This window comes from Onychomys torridus, chromosome 14 (genome assembly GCF_903995425.1).
Source record: "Onychomys torridus chromosome 14, mOncTor1.1, whole genome shotgun sequence".
NCBI lineage: Eukaryota > Metazoa > Chordata > Mammalia > Rodentia > Cricetidae > Onychomys > Onychomys torridus.
The window spans coordinates 66,614,240-66,627,832 of NC_050456.1; the positions used below are offsets into that span (position 1 = coordinate 66,614,240).

A 13,593-nucleotide genomic window follows, 5' to 3' on the forward strand; every position below is an offset into this window, starting at 1 on the left:
GTCTCTCATTGCGTCTGGAGGTCCAATGACCTGACATGGCCTGTGAATTCCAGGGATCCTCTAGTCTCCTTCTTCCGAGTGCTAGGATTACAGATGTGTGATGCTACACATTTCTTTTCACATGAGTCCTAGGGAAACCAAACTCAGGTCCCTCACACTTGAGCAGAAAGCACTTTACCCACTGAACCATCCCCCCGCCCCCCCCATATTATATACATTTCCTTTTTACTATTGGATGTGTGGTTGCATGTGCCGCACGTGGGGAAGATAAGGGGACAACTTTCAAAACCGGTCTCCCCCTTCCATCTTCACGTGGGCTCTGGGGATTGACCCTTGGGTCAGGCTTGCAGAGCAAGGGCCTTACCAGCTGAACCATTTCACCAGCCCTCAACCTCTTTTTCAATCTAGAACATCCCCAAACACTTGATGTAACCAGAGGCTAGAGAAGGAGCAGGCTTGGGCGTGGCAGCGGCTTGGGGTGTGTCATTTGTTTGTTTTTTATTTATGAAGAAAACATTTCTCATCTCACACGATAGCCCAAAACAAAGAAAATGCCATCTTTGTTTTTGCGCAATGTTCCTTTTCCGAGTTTCTCTAGCACAGATCCCGTCCTTCCCCTCGTGGAAAGTGAGAGGTTTGACAACTGCACCAGGAAGTCGGCCTCATCTGCAGTCCTCTCCTCCCGACTTGAAAAGCCTCAGGTGCTCAGATGTGAAAGCTGCCAGGCCCTGGCTGGGCTGTCTAGAGCAGCAAATAGACTCTAAGCAAATCTGAAAAGACTCCAGCCCCCCTCCGGGCTCCATCCACACCTCCACTTTCTTCTCGGGAGGCATCAGAAGCACACTGCATCTTTGTTTTCCCTGGCTCAGGGGTGAGAGCCCGGCATAGACTCAACAGACTCCTAACACATCCGCTAAATGTGAAGCGGGCACTGCAGGTCCCCAAGACTGCGGGGATGACAAAGTCACTCCAACAAGCTTGGCTCCCTGGGCCAGGAATTTTATTCGGTACCTGAGTGAAACAGACACGCTGCTTACACATTCAACTGCCAAGTATGCACACAGAATGAGATGCGGTGAATGGGCCCAGTATTCATGAGATCCACCTAGAATCTAACGGCTCCGTGATAACACGGGCTGTTTTCCAAGTAAATAAAATGATGCAGCCCTGAGTGAGAATTAAATGTATGCGCAGCATACCCAAAGGCAAAGTGCTGAGGTCAAAAATATTCTATGAGACCAACTCGCAAAACATAATGGAAGTCAATGGATAATGAGATTTGATATGAAAATAAAATTAGAGTCAACTAATGGATTTTAAAGCTCATACTGGGCAGCATAACTCTTACAAATAGGAGAGTATTCCTGTATTTGAAATGCTTCCCATTACCCACCCTCCCAATTTTTCTGACAAAGTGAGACACATGTCTAGAAGCACCAGTGCAGAGAACCCAGCAGTCCCATCCTGCATCTGTTTTATACTAGCACCACACTCACCTACCCATTTAGCACAATGAGGCTTCATATTGATTTTTAACTTTTTAATATTCCTGTAAAAATGACTCTAAGAAAAGAAGTACCAGATGAAACATGACTTTCCAAATATGTAATACCTCAACCTTTAAAATGAAGTTTATACAAATATGTGTATCGGCAGCAAAGGGCACCCCAAGGACTATTTATGATTTCCATCAGGTGAGGGGCTTACCATGATTTTAGAGTGGGATGCTGCTGCCCCTAACCTACATCTTCTCCTGTTCTTTATGCGTGAGCAAACTGAAACACAAAATGGCACAATGATCTCACAATTAAACTCCCTCAGTGCAAGATAGGAAGACTGGGGTCCCTGCAGCTTCCTTGTTCTGCTACCATATGGTATGTTATAACTTAGAAGGAAAGGTGTGTGTGTGTGTGTGTGTGTGTGTGTGTGTGTGTGTGTGTGTGTGTGTGTGTGTGTTGTTGTAGTATCATCCTATCCAAGCAATGAATAAGTTATTTTTGCTGAGGGCAAAGTCAGCATTTTGAGTGGAGGAATTAACACCGTTAAGTTAACAAGCTTAACATTTTAAGGATTTACTGATCTCTTAATTGTCTAAAAGGATAAGTTTCCCAATCACCTCAAGGGGCCATCACCAGTCTGAAGTCTTGCCCCAGCAACCAAGGCTATTTTTCTGGTGGGCCCTCTCAGGGTTCCACCAAAACAAACCTGACCACACACTTAGCGGGATTACTCTAGCTAAAGAATGATAAAGCGCGTGAACACAGCAACAGAAAGGAGCCACTAGAACTCTGCTGAGTTAACATTAAAACAACCATTTTCACTAAGAACCTTAATATCAGAAAGGCCAAATGCTTGGGAAAAGCCACTAACGTCCTCCTCGTGGCTCCAAATTAAATTAAATTGCTACAGAGATAGAGACAGGGAGAGAGATTGAGAGAGAGAAAACATCAAGAGCATGCCTGGGGTTTTACACACACACACACACACACACACACACACACACACACACACACACACACACACACACACACACACGTTGAGACAGGGTTTCTCTGTGTTACCTTGGCTGTCCTGGATCTCACTCTATAGACCAGGCTGGCCTTGAACTCTCAGAGATCCGCCTGCCTCTGCCTTGCCGGTGCTGGGATCAAAGGCGTGCACCACCACCCAGCTTCTTTATTATATTTTTTTAAAGTGAGAATAAAAATTTCTTGACGTGTTTCTAAACACTACATTAAAACAAATTCTAAGATACGGTGCCATTATTCTCAGAGTGATGATTTTTTAAGAAGTCATGGGAGGCATGATGGGAAACAAACGCTCAATCCACGTTTTTGACCACTCTGAACCCACCCATGACCAATCTGTCACAGTGACTGGAGATTGCTGAGACGCAGGGATTTCTGTGGATCCTCCAGAAAACCCTACCAAGCTCACTAAGCCTGGCCCAAACATGATCACTTCCATTCTGTACAAACTGATCCTGCAGGAAACGCAATACACCACCCAGCCTGATGCATCACATAGCCTGTTCCTCATCTGTGCTAAAGGAATATCACAATGCTTGCCTGCAGACAGACTTTGGACTACAGTGTCTAACGAATAAAAACACTACAGCAGATCCTACAACAATCTGCTGTCACAAACACTGTGGTAAGAGTGTCAACAGTTTCTAGGACATCAATTTGATATTGAAACATTCAAACGCCACCCGATAAGGTCCTCAAATGATAAACGCTTGGTTCATCCACTGGGGAACTAACTACCTTTTCATTTTACCATCAGACACAGAGAAAGGCAAAAAAAAGGGGGGGGGGCGGATTTAATTTAAAAGTTGATGGGAAGCTGGCAAGATGGCTCAACAGCTAAAGAAAGGCATTGGTCACCAAGCCCAAGGACCTGAGTTCAATTCCCGGGAGCCATACAGTGGAGGAAAAGAACTCCCAAAAGTTGTCCTTAGACCTCCTATGCATATACACACATATACACAAATTAAATAAATGTAATTCAGGTTGGTGGGAACACAGATCAGAACAGAATAGCTTCAGAAGGCACTCGCTATGGCGCCATCTATGAAAAGCATGCCTATGCTCTCATGAGAAGGGCTCCTCCATCTAGGAAGGGCAGTCATACATGCTAAAGAGTAAATCAGCCCACTGTGCTTTCCAGAATAAAAGGCAAGGCATCCAAAAATAACAGCCCTCTCTCCTCTGGAGTCCATGCTCGCACCTGACCTTGGCAAAGGTGTGGAGACCTTATGCAAGCTGATTTGGCCTCGGTCCCTGAACTCAGCCATGGGGACTCTACAAAGCACGGCTGAGCACCTCTTCACAGCGAGAAAGGGCCAAGACAACGAACATTAAATGACCATGACACCCCTCTTACGGCTCAGCAGATCCTACAAGGAGAGGAAGGAAGGAAGAAGCCCTGACCGTCGGCTCCTCAATGGTACTGTGACAATGACAGAGAAGTCCTCAGACAACTTGGTCAGGCAAGAACAGTTCATCTTCTTACAGCAAGAATGATCTGGGTGTAAACTGATATAACGAGCAAACTCAACTCATCTGTATTTGGGGAGCTGGTTGTTTTGTTACAACAACTGGGGGGGGTTTCCCCCCACGTACCCCCATTCAGTTTCCTGTCATGTTAACATCCTGTGTTATTATGATACATTGATCACAACCAAGAAATCAACACAAGGACATTATTTCCAGCTGAACTGCACAGGTTAGCTGGCGTTCACTTTTTTTTCTGTCTGATGTCCCTTTTCTGTTCAGGGTCAGGTTTCCTATGCAGTCACCGTGTCTCCCCAGCCTGCTCTAGTCTCCACAAGGTTCTCAGACATTCCTTCTTTCTGACGACCTCAGCAGCTGTGAGGAATGCCAACTCAGTGTTCTGGAGACCATCCTGGTGGAGGGGAGGATAAAGCTTTCCCTGTAGCTAAAACAAGCATATGGGTTTCAGCAGGAAGACCACCATCTGGCCTGGAACTTACACATCCCCTCCATCCAGTAAGACCCACACGCTGAATGAAGGGTTAGTCACTAGCTTGTGGCTGGGAGATAGCGGAGGTGGGGCCTCCTACAAGACAGTTGGGTAATGGGGGGGGGGGGCATGACCTGGGGGGGAATACTGGAACTCCGGGTTGTTTCCTGCTTCTTTCCTTCCTCCTCCCCCACTCTGCTGCCCTACTGTCCTGAGGCAAGCAGCCTCCACTAACATGTACTCCTTCCACATGTATGTACAGGCTGCCACTTCCCTAAAGTAACACAGCCAAGGGACCGTGAACAGAAATGGTGAGCCAAAAGCATCTTTGGCTCCTTTGAAGTTATTGACCTGAGTATTGTCACAGAGGCATTGTATCAGGTGGGCCTACTACCTTCCACCACAGAAGAGGAGCTTAAAAATTATTTATTTTGCTTTTGTGTATATGTGGTTTTTACCCTCATGTCTGTCTGTGCACCATGTGTGTTCAGTGCCCACAGAGGCCAGAGAGGCTGTGGAGCTGCTGGGACTTGAACCTGGGTCCTCTGGAAGAGCAGCCGGTGCTCTTAACTGCTGAGCCATCTCTCCAGCCCTAGGTGAGGGCTTTGACTGGTAGGTAGCGTTGCACACCATAAACACACCCTAGGACCCCTCTCTATAGTCCTCTTTGCAAGACGTCCTTAGGAGGAACTATTCCCATCAATGACATGGAATTCTTCTCTATGGGAAATTTAGCTCATTCATTTCTATCAATCCAGGCTCACAGACACTTGTTTGATATTTCACTTATAATGCAATTAACATCACTCAGTCCATTGCTCCACTCGTCCCAGCTGGTTCACAGAAGCGATTTTAGGACGGGGGCCCCAGTGTCCTCAAAGTCCCCTACTGCTTGGCATTTTCAACACACCCACACTTTCTGCTTCTCCAGAATGCTAAGGGTTGAACTATAGCTTCCTAAAATTCCTATTTGTAGAAGTCCTAGGCCCTGGTACCTCAGAATGTGACTGTATTTCTAATTTGTATCACTGGGGATGTTAAAGTCACACTGTGAATAAGGTGGGCTCTTCATCAAAAATGCTCGGTGCCCTCCTACAAAGGACAAACTTAGAGAAAGCCATGTGAAGTGGAAGACGGAGATGGGGGCGACAAAGCTGAGGACCACCACAGCTAGTCAGGAAGCCACCAGAGCAGGGGAGGGGGAGGCAGATCTTCTCCCAGGGCACCAGAAGAAACCAGCCCTGCCAACACCTTAGACTCCTGGCAACTAGGACTGTGGGGGGGGCACATCTATGCTCTTTGACTCACTCAGTGGTGGTACACTCCGCCGTGGTGCCCGACGCAAACTCACAAATTAATGCACAGGCTAACGTCACCTAGTTCTCCGCATTTCAGTTAAAAACAGTAGTTAGCATAAAAATGAAAGCCGGTGTAGAGGGCCACTCTGACAAAATCTTGGAGAACAGGTGCAAGCCGACATAATGCGATGTTTAGCATTACATGTGGAGGGGGACAAGGTTTGGGGCAGTGTTTTCCGACGCCTTGATTTCCTACAGAGCTTCCAGGCACCTGCAAGCAGTGCCGGTCCACCGCGGCTGCCAAGCACACCTGCGAGGGGCAGCAATGGCAACCCTTCTGGTATAATCACCATCTTCCCAGCATGCCAAGTGCCAGCTCCGGGAAGTCAAACGCTTCCCAGGTGCCCTTCACAGTGACTCCACGAGGGGCTGACACCGATCCCTTGAGTCGCAGTGGACCTGGCCAGACCAGGTTGACTCAGCATTTTGGTTATCTGTTCATGACTGGCTGTTCCACTTCCACCTTCCCAAAGTCGCATTGACAGGTGGCCTGGTGCATAGAAATTCGTTGCCAATGACTGGGCTCGGCCCAGCCTCGTTATGATTTCTCACACTATGGGCTCCTCCAGCAAACTCTTTCAAACGCATGGAGAGAGCAAGGTGCTCTCTGGAGTCAAAACCTGGAAGAGACAGGCTAGAATCTCACCTGTCACCTCACTCACCCAGTGACCTTGACGGACTCGAAATCTAAGCACTTGCATGGGTAACTAGTGGAAAATCCACTGTGTCTTCCACCCTCAGTTAACCGGGAGAAAGGGAGGTTGTTTTTAACTATAAAAACTCTGGTTCATCTGCATTTTTATGCTCATATTAAAACTCAAGTGACGTCATTAGGCTATGCCCAGCTCACAATACCTCTGGCCTCCTGAGTATATTCCATTTGTAAACCCCAAAGCTCCGTTATAATCCTTCAAATTATTAAATAATTGTAGTGCTTCCCTTGGGGTCACATTTGGCAACAAGACACTGGCCTAAATGAACCAATGACACAACCCAGTGAATGACACTTACATTTTTAATGTGCTAGCAGCAAACGAGTATGACATACTTCTAGGGCAGAAACTAGATAAACAAGTGGAATGGGGGGTCAGAAACTGTGACTATGGAAAATACTTCAATAATTAGTGCCAGGCTCCCCACCAACCCCAGAAAGGAGCAATTCTCTACTCCAGTTTCCATTTCAGGAGTGGTTACCATCACAAGCAGAAAGCCGAGCATATGGCTCTGTCCTTCTGGACATTTCTACAATGTAGGCTAGGCTGCTTTGGAAAATCCCATTTTTTCCTCCTACAGCTATATGACCTCAAGTTGTCATTTCAAATAAAGTATGCTTCCACTGATTTTTATGAACACAGACAAAAGCTGCTACAACCTTGGTTTCCCCCCAATCCTTAAAAAATACCCTTGTGAACCAACTGTAGTTGCTATGGAGGGTTATTTGTTTCTAAGGCAACAGCGTATATCTAAGTACTAATGGCCTGTCCTTTTGCCAGGCAACAAACAGCCTTGTGATGCAAGTGCACCTGTCTCGGCTACGCGTTACTATGGAGACACTCCAGTTGCTATGGCTACCATCACGCTAATCGCCTAGCAAAGGCAGACATACAGCAGTCTTCTCATAGAGCCCAGCTGCTCCTCCCGTCTCTTGCTGGAGACTGATTGTCTAGGGCCTGTGATGGAATGCACAAGAACTTCATTAATGCCACGTCAGAGGCTCACTTTGTGTGCCCCCCTGCAGAATAAACATCAGAACAGAAAAATCTGCAAGTGGACTGTAAAATTCCCCAGGCTTCTGACATCAGGCCATTCCCAATTAACATAAATGTCTACTCCAGGGGCAATTTCTTTTAACTGGATAGTTACAAAAGAAATGTTGCCACATGTCTTTTAGAATTTCTTGGTGGGGGACTGGAAAGATGGATCACTGATTAAGAGCACTGGCTGCTCTTCCAGAGGACCCAGGTTCAATTCCCAGTATTGACACCATGGCTCAAACCATCTGTAACGCCAGTTCCAGAGGATGTGATGCCTTCTTCCAGCCTCCAGACAGCAAGCATGCAAGTACTACACACACACACACACACACACACACACACACACACACACACACATAAAAATGCAGACAAAATGTCCACACACATAAATAAACAAAATAATTTTCAAAGATTTTCTTGGTAGGGTTGGCGACAAATCCAAGCACCATGAGTAGCTAGGACTCCACACTTTGAAATCTGGTTCTTTGTTCTATGTGGCCCTTTCTTCTAATCTCACGCTAACATGCTTCTTCAAACCATGACAATCTACTTAACACCCACCTCCACCCCATTATATATTTGTAACAATGCACTCCTGACCTCAATCTCATGACAAACAGACATGTGAGGAGGAGAAGTGGCCACTGTTCTCACTGCAAACACTTGGTAACCACAACAAACCCATCACTGAGGAGCCTGTCTGCATGGAAACGGGATGACAACAGACAAGTGAGCCTTCGCTCAACATCTGTATAGTCAGGCCATGGGAAGGTGGTGTCACCTGTTTGCCTCGCCGCTCTTACCCCAACAAAATGTGATCCACGGAGATATGGAAGTTGTCAACTTCCCTTTATAAATGTTTCTGCCCAGGAAGACATCCTTTTACCTACCAGGAAGCCTTCTGGAGACACATTCCCCTGGAGCAGCAGAAATGGTAAGCGTCACAGGAAATACATCAATGGATGTGGCTCCTAATCATACTTCATTTTTTTCTCATTTATCTGCAGTTATTGTTAAAAATCTCATACAGCCTACTGAATTAGTTTGAGAGCCTGACTCTTCTAAAATTACACAACTCCAGGAGTCTTAAGAGAAAAAAAAAACAAAAAAACAAAAACTGATAGTCCAATTTACTTACCTTTGATAAGCCTGAGGGGCGGGAGGTGGGTGGTAAGGTGTCTTTTTCAAAGCCTGGATTAGATTTTGTCTATATTCTGGGTCTATGCACCACAATGACCCTTTCCCAATACTCTGAAAAAAAAAAAAAAAAAAAAAAAAAACGAACATGTATTAATACAGTATTATTAATTATATTGCTATAATCAGCGTATATGCAAATACATAGCTATACTACAGTTACTCTTAAAAGCCCCCTGTTATTTGGTAACGATTTCCCAGACTTGAATGTTGTCCTCTGACAACAGGATACCATAAAATGCTTGCCGCTCTTCTTTGCACTAAGTTGGACAAATCAGATGATCATGCTGGTACAATAATACAATTTTCAGATCTGAACCACCCAAATACAAGAATCTCGTACTTTCCGGTATGAATTTGGAAGAACATACATAGTCTCTTCCAAAAACATCTATAATTTGGCTGACATTCATGTTAAGAGTACTCAGACAACCACAACACTCCATTTCTGCTCTAGAAACCCCAGCTGCTTTAAACCACATTACACTGGCATGATTTTACAAAAATGGAAAAGTAATCCACTCCTTGTTTTTGAGGAGTTCCCCCCCTCAAAACTTGCTCACAAAGGAACATTTATGCTCGGAAGGGAATTTATAATTACCTTCCCCCAAAAAACAAAAGACTTTAGGCAACAATAGCAAACCCAAGCCAGAATCCAATGTATTCTTTGTTTTTTGTTTTTCTGGGGGGGGGGGTGGGGGTGGGCTCCCTTAAGTTCACAGCAATCTGCTCCAGTCTCTAGGAATCTTTAGAAGAGGTCACACTTTAAAAGTGTAAATTGGCTAAAACTGTTCCCCAGAGGGGTGGGCTTCCTCTGAAGGCCACATTTGGGCAGCATGTTGCTTTAAAAGTGGATGGGGCTGGGCCTTAAATGGTGGCAGGAACAGCAGCTTTCACTGCCCTGCTTTCAAGTGGGCCAGTGTACCCACACCACTTGATAAGATCGTCTGTAAATATTTACTGATTTGGAAAGAAAAGAAGATAATTACCTCGTCCCACACCCCCCAACCCAGGCTTCCCAGGTAGCGTCTCTCATTCTCCTCCAGGAAAACTGTTTTTTTGTTCTGTTTTGTTTTTTGTTTTTGTGTTTGTTTGTTTTGGTTTTTTGAGACAAGGTTTCTTTGTGTAGCTTTGGGACTCACTCTGTAAACCAGGATGGCCTCGAACTTACAGAGACCCACCTGCCTGCCTCTGCCTCCCAAGTGCTTGGACTAAAGGCATGCGCCACCACTGCCTGGCTCACAAAAACCTTTGAACACAAGGAGGAAAAAGTACAAGAAAATCCCACCGAAGGACCACTAAAACTAAGCCATTCCAAAAGTCTTTCAAGATTTATTTTATAATCTACACTTCAGTTACCCCTTCACCAAACTGCTCTCTTACAAACCTTACGCACTCACAGCACACATTAGGATAATTCTCAAGTCTCAGGAACAGCAGCACAATTAGAATGAACTGTTTCTGGTGTACTGGGGACAGGAGATTCCTACAAGCCATGGTCAAAGGAACCACCCCAGTCACCCAGTCCCAGAGCATCTATGCTAAAGACATACATGCAGGTTTTAGTCATCTGGGCAATTATAGACCCCAAAGTCATCAACCTACACAGTCTTTCTTTTCATGCTCACGTTTGTAAGTCTGGTATAGTTCAAAGGGCTTGACCCAACCTTTCCAAGGAAAGCAGACCCTGGATCCTCCATCTCTTCCTATGGAAAAAGCTGAATGGTCTATTTTAAAGAAAGCCACAGGCAGGTGTGGGGAGGGCTGGGAGGACCTCTGGGAAGACACTGAATGAAGTAAGTAAAAGAAGCCACCAAAGCAGGCTAGCTCTCAGTGGGAGGACTGGCCTGATCCTTTGTCAAGGCTCCCAGTTGAGCCCATGGCCAGGGGACCATCAGAAGGAGAACTAGGCTACTGAAAGGTCATAGTCAGCATTCAATAGATACACTTCTGCAAGGAGATGGTCCCAACAGCAGGAGCCCAAGGGCCTTTGTTTTCATCAAGGCAGGGCAGTTTAATCTTTCACAACAAAGCAATCAGGGCCCAACTAGCCTTCTGGGGTAAATAAGTGTAAGCCAAGAATGTGGTTCTCCCAATCCCAACTCAAGTATCCTGTTTATGATGCTGTGATACCATTTAAAGATTAGATGGAATAAACCCCAGATCTGTGCAGAAAAATCCTCCAGTACGTGATCCAGCTCCTGAAAAGAAGGCTGAAAAACAAGAATGGGTAGTCTGCAGCCACATAATCATTCCTGTGTGGCCATGGACAAGTCATGGTACCAGAGGAAGTCATGGCTCTCTCACTGGTGAGAGACAGGCAAACCCAGGGGTGACATGATTAAAAACAAACAAACATAAAACCCTAACACAGTGGCCATGCACCTGCAGGTACTCAAGAAATAAGTGACAGGTTAAGTATTGAAGAGATCTTAACAATGAGAACATGTCTTACTAGACATGTTCCATTACATTAAATCTGATAGGTTTAAGTCCAACAGTGACATGGGAAGAGTTCTGTATGTTGGTAAGATTTTTAGTATTCTAACATAACCTTTCACCACTGTATCTGCCTCCTAGGCACCCCCTACACCAAGCTCTGGCCACTGTGACTTCTTTATGCAGAAAGCCAACACCACTGACAACCACCCAGCTTCTAGAACTTTCCTTTTTTGAAAAGGATCATGACCATCAAACTCGCGTTTCCAACTTTAGTCAGTACACATACCAGTGTTCATTAACAATCTCAGGCTTTGGATACTAAGATAAGAAATCCTAAGGATCCTTTGGACTCCACTGAGGTCTGGGATTGCTAGTACTTAGGGTTTTAGGGGAGTCTGTGACTGTTTTTCTGACCAGACAGGCACTGATTGAAAAGTAGTAAGACACTAAAACTCACAGCGTCTTACACCGAGAAGTGCAGGCATTCCAAAGAGCTCAATGCAATGCTTCTTGGGTACGCACCCATGGGGACTCTGTCAAAGCCTCTGATGGCTCTAGGGTAAAGCATCAATCACAGACCTTGGGGTTCAGGGCAGTGGGAGGGGCCAGCACACCTCATTTCCAAGCCTTCTCTTAGGTGTCATGTGGCAACTCATGTGGTTAGTTAAAAACTTCTGAAATGGTAATGTCCTTTTCAGACCCTTTCCAAGATCAAGGCCTCTCCTAACAGTAGTAACAGACATACTTAATGTGGTAAGTACTAGAGGCTGAGCCTGGGGAGTCTGGTCATAGAGACCTTGTTTTTTAAATGACAGGGAACTGGGTGTGTTTCTCACATGCCATTTCTGGGGATGTTTCCAACACTACCCAACCTCATTAATGACTGGTCAACCAACATTCATTTGTTTGTTCATTCACTCATTTCTTCCTCCCTTCCCTATCCCTTCCTATTTGGCTACTTGCCAGGAGACATTAGGAATAAAAGCAACAAAAAAAGGCAGCTGCCTTCATGCAGCTAGTGTTCCAGAGAGGAAAAACATGAGCAGTGTAAAAATGAACCACTTAGATGGGAAGGAAAAGTGAGGAGGCAACTACTGTGGGGGGTACGGGGATTGGGGGTGTCAAGGGGGCCTGTGCAGGGAGTGTAGATCAGGGTCAGTATCCAGGTGTGAGCACCACAGGCACTGAGTCCTGTAAGGGCAGAAGGGGAGGGGGGGGGGGGGGGGGCAGGGGGAGGAGGAGGAGCAGGGGGAGGGGGAGGAGGAGCAGGGGGAAGAGGAGGAGCAGGGGAGGAACAGGGGGGAGGAGGAGCAGGGGGAGGAGAAGGAGCAGGAGGAGGAGCAGGGGGAGGAGGAAGAGGAGCAGGGGAGGAGGAGCAGGGGGAGGAGGAGGAGCAGGAGCAGGGGGAGGAGGAGCAGGGGGAGGAGCAGGGGGGAAGGAGGAGCAGGGGGAGGAGGAGGAGCAGGAGGAGAAGCAGGGGGAGGAGGAGGAGCAGGGGAGGAGGAGCAGAGGAAGGAGGAGGAGCAGGGGGGGAAGAGGAGCAGGGGGAAGAGGAGGAGGAGCAGGGGGAGGAGGAGAAGCAGGAGGAGGAGCAGGGGGAGGAGCAGGGGAGGAGCAGGGGGAGGAGGAGGAGCAGGGGGGAAGGAGGAGGAGCAGGAGGAGGAGGAGCAGGAGGAGGAGGAGCAGGGGGAAGAGGAGGAGCAGGAGGAGGAGGAGGGGGAAGAGGAGGAGCAGGGGAAGAGGAGGAGCAGGAGGAGGAGCAGGAGGAGGAGCAGGGGGAAGAGGATCAGGAGGAGGAGCAGGGGGAAGAGGATCAGGAGGAGGAGGAGCAGGGGGAAGAGGAGGAGCAGGAGGAGGAGGAGGGGGAAGAGGAGGAGCAGGGGGAAGAGGATCAGGAGGAGGAGGAGCAGGGGGAAGAGGAGGAGCAGGGGGAGGAGGGGGAAGAGGAGCAGGAGGAGCAGGGGAGAAGGAGGAGGAGCAGGGGCAGAACTAGATGGGTATGAGAACGGATTCAAAGTGCCAGGGAAAGAAACAGTGGTCTGGCATAACTAACCAGGTAGAAGAAGGGAGAAATCCAACACGCTATTGACAGTGTAACCTTTGACCCCTAGTAAATGTAGCTCAGGTGGGTCATGAACTCATGAAGCTCTGGGTTTGATCCATCCCCCTGTACTAAACAAAACCAGGTGTGGTGCTGCCCACCTGTGATCCCAGCACTGGGAAGTGGAGGCAGCGCACGGAGAGAGCAAGGTCTCCCTGGGTACAGAGCTAGAGACCAGCACCCCCACTGACCAACCTCTGCAGCTGGAGCCATGAGCACAGAAGACAGGTCTGAAGTGGCCTGACTTCTGAGGGTT

The 13,593-nt window shown here is 47.1% G+C and overlaps 1 protein-coding gene across 9 annotated transcripts in view; it reads right to left on the minus strand.

Moving 5' to 3' along the window:
- Positions 1-13,593, minus strand: part of Foxn3 (forkhead box N3) — a 383,817-nt gene that overhangs the window by 142,865 nt on the left and 227,359 nt on the right. For all 9 annotated transcript variants that reach the window (XM_036206015.1, XM_036206014.1, XM_036206016.1 and 6 more), the window contains one exon: positions 8,736-8,848. In XM_036206015.1, coding sequence (XP_036061908.1) covers positions 8,736-8,848 — 113 coding nt within the window. The remainder of the gene's footprint in view (positions 1-8,735; positions 8,849-13,593) is intronic.